Here is an 8818-nt window from a genome sequence, read left to right as displayed (position 1 = left end):
CTAATTTATTCAAGTCAGAGAATGTTGCAGATAATTACATTTTTGCTTGATGCATAAAGTTAAAAGATTAAAACTGATAAAACAAGTTAAAAAAAGAGACTTTTCCATTTGATTACATTTTGTATGATGGATTATGCAGAAAAAGTAGAATTGGGCTGAAAGATCTACCACTTTATTACCTATTCAGGTTGTAAATCGTGTTTTTAAAAAGTAACTAAGTAATTAATTACTTTTAAAAATAAGTAATCAGTAAAGTAACGGGATTACTTTTTTGGGGAAGTAATCAGTAATTAGTTACTGATTACTTTTTTCAAGTAACTTGATCAACACTGCACGTGATACTAATCCCCGTGCCCTTCACTTCACTCGTTGTGCAGGTTGTTGGAGATGATCTGACAGTCACCAACCCACGAAGAATACAACGAGCTGTGGAGGAAAAAGCCTGCAACTGTCTGCTCCTCAAAGTCAACCAGATTGGGTCTGTTACAGAGGCCATCAAAGCGTGAGTTGACTTTATGTGTTTCAAGCCAAAATCTGTGGGCACACACACGGATTGCAGTTATACTAATTTCCTCTCTGGTTTTCCAGGTGCAAGCTGGCACAGGAGAACGGCTGGGGCGTGATGGTGAGCCACCGCTCAGGAGAGACAGAGGACACTTTTATAGCTGACCTGGTGGTTGGTCTCTGCACTGGACAGGTAACACATGCAACAGTCTGACAGCTCATATCCCTCTGCTAGCTTAACTGCTTATTACTGATCACGTTTCATGCTCTAAGTTTTCCTTGGGTCCCGGTGCATAAGCAACATAACAGCAACATAACAGTGCAGCATCACGCTTTGGGACCATACAAAGCAGCAATAATCAGAATCAGAATCAGCATACTTTATTAATCCCTAAGGAAATTATGTATGATTATTGTAATTATGTATAATAATATGTATTATACATGATAAAGCAGTGCAAATAAGAGCATGAGGTAATAAACAGATGTGGAAATGAAGCAGCTCAATATTCATTAACTTTTTACTGTACTTCTAAAAACAAAACAACTGGAGTCCTGAAATTAATAAGTTAACTAATCAGTGCATTGATAACAACAGTGAAATATCAATACAGTCAATTCAGTTTAGTTCAAGGTGCTTTATATTGGAAGGTAAAGACCCTAAATTGTTAGAAAGAAACCTTAACAGTCAGCCAGCCCACTTGGCAACAGTGGGAAGAAAGAACTCCCTGGCAGAACCAGGCTCAGGGTAGAGGCAGCCAACCACCGTTCCCAGTTGGGTGTGAGCAGAGACGGGACGAAACGCAAACTTTAGGAGAGAAACATACAAAACATTTGGTCATAAGATCTTCATAATGCTAATAATTTGCAGCTTGTTTTTCTTAACACTTTTGTCTAAAAATATAATTTTAAGAATAGTAGTCAGAATTTGTAACATTATACACAGAATAATATATGTATTAAATATCAAAATGCCAGTTAGTTATTGCCTCGGTACAGAGTATTAGTACTAAATGTGCAGAACCTGCTCGAGGGGAGTGTAACCCGGTTACGTTGTTCCCTAAATGCTTCATATGCAGGCAGTCTAAAGCTGAAAACAAGTAATAATCAAATTGTGAGGACTGCAGATCGAAACAACTTTATCCTCAGCACTGCACTTACTAGAGACTCCAGCAGTCCACCTCCCAAGTAGGAAGAGATCAGATAAACGTCGACAGGCGATCAGACATGTGGAGATTTGTTGAATTAATGATAAAAGTTCAGCCACGTCTGTAGCTGTTAGTGTTTTTTTTCTTCATTCAGATCAAAACTGGAGCTCCCTGTCGATCTGAACGCCTGGCCAAATACAATCAGCTCATGAGGTGGGTATCTGTAGCTTACATTGCATAAATGTATGTACATGGTATGCAAATGGATTCCTGTATAGCGCTTGCACTATTTTGATATTTCTCCTCTTGTCTTCATTCTTTTATCTGTTGTCATCTTCTTTCACATTCACCTTCCTGCTCTGCATTTCACCTCCTCTTCCTCTCAGGATTGAGGAAGAGCTGGGCGATCAGGCTCGCTTTGCTGGACACAACTTCCGCAACCCCAGCGCCATTTAGGGAGTGGGGTGCCAGTGTTCTTAGCAGACAAAATGAGAGAGAACAAAAAACCCCACGCATACATATAAATAGTGTCATATTTCCCTGATTAGTTCTATGTGGTGAGAAGTTTACGTGTATCAGCAAAGCACTAAACACACAAAGATGAACTTAAAAGCATCAAAACGAATTAGTTTTCACATTATAGCTACAATATATCGATCTAACACTTCAGTGAGTGATAGAGATGATTGCCTACAGCCAGCCTCCACGAATCCTAACAAAGCCTGGTGGAGGAAAAAAAAAATCTACTGAACTACTGAGTCACACTCCCCTTCACGGGCTTGTTAGTTTCTCTCATTTTCCTGAGCCCCCTGACTCTCTCCTTTTCACTTGCTGCAGAAGTGTTTTGATCTTTTTTGTGCCCTGTTGTTTCCTCCTCTTCCTCCTCCTCCTGTTTAACAGCTTGCTGCAAAGTTGTGTCTGCTACTTTGTCTGTTCAAAGTGAAGCTTAATAAAGAGATGGATATATGTTAACTCTAACCAAAGATCTGGGTGTGTTTGTTTTGAAGAGAAGCCTCACTGTGCTTCTTTTTGAGAGGTAAATATAATCGGTTATGGAGCAAAACTAGAAACCCATGTAGCTCTGAAATATTATCTTACAGGGTTTATGATTATAATTTCAAACCTGTGGTGAAATAAGGGAATCTTTTAGCACAAATGTTTTTTTTCTATAGGGGTTTGTTTGTTTCGTGGTCTTTGTGACTGAAACAACTTCTGGAAAAGAAGAATGAGTTGTTCATACTTAAAGACTTCCTATAATGGTTTGAATATTTCAGGCCTGTTCTGTGCCTCTTTCATGCAGGTAAAAACACTTTTGCAGGGAAACACCTGTGCATCCTCGATTTTAGCTCCTCCTGCTGCCTCCTCTGTCCTATAGATGCAATTTGGGAATGGATTTCTGGGTCACAGTCAGGAGGACACAGAAGACAAGGAGGCACAAAGTAGTAATGAGAAAAGCCCTGTGCCTTTGTCAGGTCATAGTTGCTGTAATGTTTCCTTTTAGTGACCCTGTGTGTTTTAAGACTTATCTTGTTAGTCTCTTTTTTTCATGCTCTATCGTGCCGTCATTGCGCAGCGTTTGTCTTTTAAGTTAAAGCAACTTTAATTACTTTAATTTAATCTGTGTGTGTTTGGGTCAAAGAGTCTCTCCAGTTTGACAGTTTGGTTTCACAGTTCATGCACAACAACAAAAAATGTTAAAGTTGTGTAGCTGTCTTGACTTCTTTACACATTGCGACTTAAACAGACTTCTGTGATGCACAGAAATTCATTAGAATCGCATCGTTAAATATAACCAGCTGTCAGAGGCAAACACCTGCTGTGTTGTCGTCAACAGTCTGTGTCATAGCAGATCATTTTGATACTACAGGAAAAGCACAGGTATTATTGGGAATATTTAAAAAGACCTGTTGCCGAGTGAAAAGTGGCTCAAATGTTACATCCACAGGCAGCAGTGCAGCAGCTTTTTTTCATTTTAATATTATTAATCTTTTATACTGCATAAAAAATAGTCTTTAGAAACTGTTTTAAACAATGTTATTGCAGCAAGTATCACAGAAGGTAATGACTTTATATAATCTAATACAAAGAAGTTTATATTAGGAGAAGAGACAGTACACACACAAAGACAGCTATACATATAGTGGATAGATTAATGTAAAGTGGATGTAGGAGTGGAGACAGTTGAAGCGTGGGCTAATAAACGTGTAAATTATGTAAAGTAGTCTATTAATATACCAATCTTTTGATAAAGGTATAATAAATGTGCAGACCACTTAAAAAAAAAACATCGTAATAGGAAAACTAAACAACCCCTCCAACACACGGCCCGTAATACCCTAAGATATACATTAGATGTACCAGCTTAACACTTTAATACAGTAGAATTAATATATTTCTCAATGACATATGAAGGAACAATCTCAATAAGCTCTTTTTCTTTTCTTTTAAGCATACTCAAAAGAAATAAACCAAATAAAATAAATTGAAATAAATGAGGTTAATAATGAAGTGTGTGGAATTTGAGTTCAACAGGATAAAATGTAAATGAAATACAATAAAACATCATGTAAGCTATTTTAATTATGTTTTAGTTTGTTTACTGAATTTGAGATATTTCACTGAATGAAGCCATTTTATTGTTATATACTCAGCTTTTATTTAATAACAATAATTGTAGTATTACTATGTAACACTTGTTTACATTGTACTATTTTAATTTTGTTGGATTTTATTTGGATTTTAAAGGATTACAATTGGAACTGTATTACAATTAAACTTGTCTACTCCTTTTAGTTTTTACCGTGTTTTGTCGTTTTGTATTTTTTTTATTGATTTATCAATTTATACATTGCTTTATAAATTTAGCCTGCCTATTTCAGTCTTGTTGCAGGTTAGGGAGAAATAAAGCATGTCTTGTCTTAAAAGCGGAATATAATGCAGTAAAGTGGCTTTACAAAGTAAAATAGCAAAAATAAAGCAGAATATTGTAAAATAATCTGCCACATTCATGCAGTTTGAGTGTGTGCACCTTCACTTTATCTAAGTCAATGTGGGTCTTCTATAAGGAACAAAAATAAATTGAAATACAGAACATGTAATTATTAAATTAGTTTAAATTGGTTACATAGCTTCACACCTGGCTCTGACAGCTGCACAGGTGTGACTGCAGGTCAGGTATCAGCTGCACGCGCCGGGCAGCAGAGGGAGCGCGAGCGGGGCTCGGTTCCTGTCTCGCCCCGGTTGCTAGTGATGATGATGAAGGAACGCTGGAGCTGCGCAGGCGCACCGCGCACAGTCTCCGGCCGGGTTTCCATAGTTACCACACAATAGGAGACGGGACAGGGGGCTGAGTGAAGGGGAGAGAGAGGGACGGGAGCAGAGAGGGGAAGAGGAGGAGGAGGTCTGCAGAGCCGCTTGACTGGACACACCGCTGCAAGCTTTCCCCAGACAGACAGGAGCTGCTGGACAGCCTGGCGGACACACAACACGACAGAGATTTAATTGATCGTTTATTAATTGCCTAATTAATTCGCACGAGCCTTTGTTAACTCGCACACACTGACATTAAAATGCCCAGTTTCCTGTTTTCTCTTTAGTCCACCTTCAGCAGAACCTCTGAGAACAAACAGTATTTGTTCTCGTTGTTTTTCTTCTCCTCCTCTTTCTGTTTCACTGCCAGATAAAACCACAGTTATTCACTGCGAGCCTTTCCATACAGTAAAGGTGACTCTGGAGGGACTAGGCAACAGAGACATAGAGACCCTCCCTCTTGATCCCCTCCCTCTTCAGAGTTTTGGCCCTCTCTCTGCGCCTCTCTTCCTCTTTCTCCCTGCCTCACTACTCCCTCCTTCTCCCTCCTCCTTCTCCTTCGCCAGCCTCCCCCTCCCCTCTTCTCTCTCTCTCTCTCTCTCTCTCTCTCTCTCTCTCCTTATGCAAATCACGCCCTCTCCTCTCTCCCTTTCTCTCACCCAACGTGCATCCCTCTCTCTGGCTCACCCCTCCGCTGAAAAAATTTGTGACTGTAAGAACAGAAGAGAGGGGTATTAAAAAAAAAGTGCAAGTCGTCTTAGAGGAAGAGGGGGGAGTAGGTAGGGTGGGAGAGGGGTGGGGGGCAAAAGAGAAAAGGGGGCGAAAGGGGGTGGGGAAGAGGCGAGGGTACGCATCAATTTGTACAGTCTTCAGTTGGCACCCCTGTATTTTTCCTACAACGAATAGCAAGAGATTTCCTCTGCATTATTGTTATGATCGGAGCCCGTTGCAATATGAGCCAGCACGAGTCTCTGTTGACAGACGACCGGGCTCTGAGGTGTACGTGTCAGCGTGCAACATAAAACGACAAAACAGGGAGAGAAAGGAAAAGAGAGAGTGAGAGGAGTGGGAGCACGCATCGCTGGATATTATAGGTAAGGAGAAGGAAAATGGATGCTTATACTTGTGTGTTTGGAGCTATTCCTGCTGGCCACGCTTGTGCTCTCCCTCCCATTTTTTCTCCCCTTCTTTGTGCATTAATGATCATCCTGCGTTATGGCTAAATTATGTCCCGGTGAATTAATGTGAACTGAGCGCACGACGCGCACCCACATTCCAGCGAGGAAAAGGGAGAGCCGGTGCGAAATGCCATGATTCGCCATTCCATATCATCTTTCCTTTTTTTTTTTTTTTTTTTTTTTTAAAAAAGGAAGATATGTGGAGCGTCTGGAAACAGCACTGCACAGGCATCCATTCTGACTGGGGAACATGTATGTGCTGCTGAACACGTCTCTTCCCCCCGTCGTGGATGGTCTGTGAAGGCAGACCATAGAGCAGCTTTGGCCGGTCTCCTCTGCATGTGTATCAATAACATTAGCAGCAAGAAAGAAGAAAGAGTCGTTGCAGTGCCCCGCTCGCTGGTGATGTAAGCAGAGCAACTGCATGCTGCTGCTTTGCATCACATGCAGTGGCCAATTTGTTGATAATATACGTGCTGTGTGCATGCATGTGTGTGCATGTGCGTTAGGAGGGGAACTTGTGGTGTAAATGCAGTTGTTTTCCGACCACAGCTGAGGACTTGCCAGTGGACCACAGACAGGCCAGTAGCTGCCACCTGTAACTGAGATGCATTGTGTGTGTGTGTGTGTGTGTGTGTGTACAGAAACCCACCAGGCAGGCTCGGAATGCTTCTACTTCAGTGTCATGAACTTCGTTGTGTGTGTGTGTGAATAAGGGGACTGTACATGCACACAGCACGCACTGCATCGCCTCTAAATATGTGTGGAGAGTGTGTACAGTGATGAAGATTTTACTCATAAAACTGAATCAGTCACTGCAGCATGCACTAATTAATGCATAGCCATGTGTAGTGAGGCTGCTACGGGCTTTACTTGCTTTAAATAAACACACATACAAGCGTATTTACAGACTCCACGCCACAGCTCTGCTAACTACTCTTTTTTTCTTTCTTTTCATCCAGCGGTGTGCACTATTTATATCCTCATTCAATATACATGAGCCATTTTTTCATCATAGTGGTACATGAATGGATGGATTAGTCGGGCCCCTGCGAAGTAGTCTGGCTATGTTGTCGATCAAATGGATAAAAGATCTTGATAGTGTGTGTTTTCCCTAATGGTTGGCTTGGCTGGATAAATAAGCATGTGATTCTGCTGGCCATAACCAGGTCATGTGGGTTAACCACAAGTGTCTGTGGGTTCGGGCTGTTGTTGTGAAGGTGGAAGGAGGGAGGAGGGGGGGTGTGGCCGCATATTCCCAAGATGTTTTGCTGGAGTTCTTCTGCAGACTGCGATCCGAAGTGAAGTCTACCAATCAGCACCTTTTCTGCTCTGCATGTATTATCAGTCAGGGTGGGTTAACCTATTGTGCTGTTAAGGTTTTGGGCTGCTGTGGTGAAAACAAGGGTGCAGAGGCTGTTTTGAGTCCAGTGGAAAGCAGTTGTGCTGATACAGTGTGAAGCATGCTGGGAATTTAAATGTGGTAACTGGGCTTTTGCAGTTGTAAACTCAGATGTTTTCAACAATGTCACAAATTCCTGAACCCTGCGCTCAATGATGATACCAAATCTTGCCATCATTTCATGAACTCATGTTACTCAAAGCCTTGTGTTCTCATTAGGTTTTCCATGTTTTTGTTTATGCTTCTTCACAGGTTTTGGTAGCTCTCGTCGTGTAGTACAGCCCAGTCAGTAAGCAGCTGGAACCAGTTCAGTCCCTGCAATGGCTTGTGTTGTAAAATGGACGTTGTAAAGAAGAAATAATGAAAACAAGGACACACAAAGAATCGGTATGCATAAGGCCTATGTCTGCTTTCCATGATGATGTCAGCGATTGTGTACCTGCCTAACTCTTGATTACTGCTTCCACATTAAAATTAGTTCAATATGTGATCAAATTTCAAAATGGCCAGTGTAACTGAGATATAAATTATTTATTTGGTTGCGAAAGGCCGTCTAAAAAACAGATTCCACATGTAAATTTGATTTTTTTCTTTTACCTCCCTCCCTTCTTCCCTGTATCCTCCTGTTCCTCTTCTCTATTTCCTCCTCTTTTATTCACTACATCTTGTCGTCCTTGTTAAATTCCACCTTGGATTGAACGAGGTTGACTTCCCTTCAGCCTGATTTAACTCTGTGTTTGCTACAATCACTTCTTTATTTCTCCGTGCATACTGCGATGTTCCTGTATAATTGTCCAGTTTTAACACTTTCCCCACATGCCACATTTCCTTCTTTCGCTGCACTTTGCTTCGCAGATGCCCATGCGCAGTGGGCGACGGCGGGGGGCAAGTGAGGAAAGAAGGGGCAGACGCCCGCACCCCAGCCCCTCTCGCCCTGAACGCAACGACAGACAGACGGTTAGACCCCGCCTATCTTATTATCTCCTTTCTCCTGTCACTGTTTGGGCCATATATTAACGTGTACGTGTACATAATGAACAATAAAGGCCTTCCTGTGTTTCTTGAATTTTGTGTGTGAATGTGTTGTCAGTGAATGAGTCATCCCTGTGATTGCCATAGATGTACCCCTAGCAGTGTCAGAATTGTTAGAGTCTGTGTTTTACACCGTAGCACTTTGAAATCTTTGATGTTTCATGTTTGACACTCTTGTGTGTGTGTGTGTGTGTGTGTGTGTGTGTGTGTGTGTGTGTGTGTGTGTGTGTGTGTGTGTGTGTGTG

The 8818-nt window shown here is 41.5% G+C and overlaps 2 protein-coding genes across 2 annotated transcripts in view; both read left to right on the top strand.

The window, feature by feature from the left end:
- Window positions 1-2630, top strand: part of LOC102195102 (gamma-enolase) — a 7772-nt gene extending 5142 nt beyond the window's left edge. Inside the window, exons 10-13 of the mRNA XM_005731896.2 lie at window positions 378-502; window positions 589-697; window positions 1807-1865; window positions 2039-2630. Of these exons, the coding sequence (XP_005731953.2) occupies window positions 378-502; window positions 589-697; window positions 1807-1865; window positions 2039-2108 (363 nt within the window). The 3' untranslated portion in view covers window positions 2109-2630. The remainder of the gene's footprint in view (window positions 1-377; window positions 503-588; window positions 698-1806; window positions 1866-2038) is intronic.
- A 3139-nt stretch (window positions 2631-5769) lies between these two features.
- atn1 (atrophin 1) overlaps window positions 5770-8818 on the top strand; it is a 13623-nt gene continuing 10574 nt past the window's right edge. Inside the window, exons 1-3 of the mRNA XM_005731895.1 lie at window positions 5770-6055; window positions 7794-7928; window positions 8397-8498. Coding sequence (XP_005731952.1) covers window positions 7902-7928; window positions 8397-8498 — 129 coding nt within the window. The 5' untranslated portion in view covers window positions 5770-6055; window positions 7794-7901. The remainder of the gene's footprint in view (window positions 6056-7793; window positions 7929-8396; window positions 8499-8818) is intronic.

The sequence above is a fragment of the Pundamilia nyererei genome, unplaced genomic scaffold, assembly GCF_000239375.1.
Source record: "Pundamilia nyererei isolate P.nyererei 1_Seehausen unplaced genomic scaffold, PunNye1.0 scaffold00045, whole genome shotgun sequence".
Taxonomy (NCBI): Eukaryota; Metazoa; Chordata; class Actinopteri; order Cichliformes; family Cichlidae; genus Pundamilia; species Pundamilia nyererei.
Note: the sequence above shows the minus strand (reverse complement) of the source record. Positions and strands in the feature narration are given on the sequence as shown.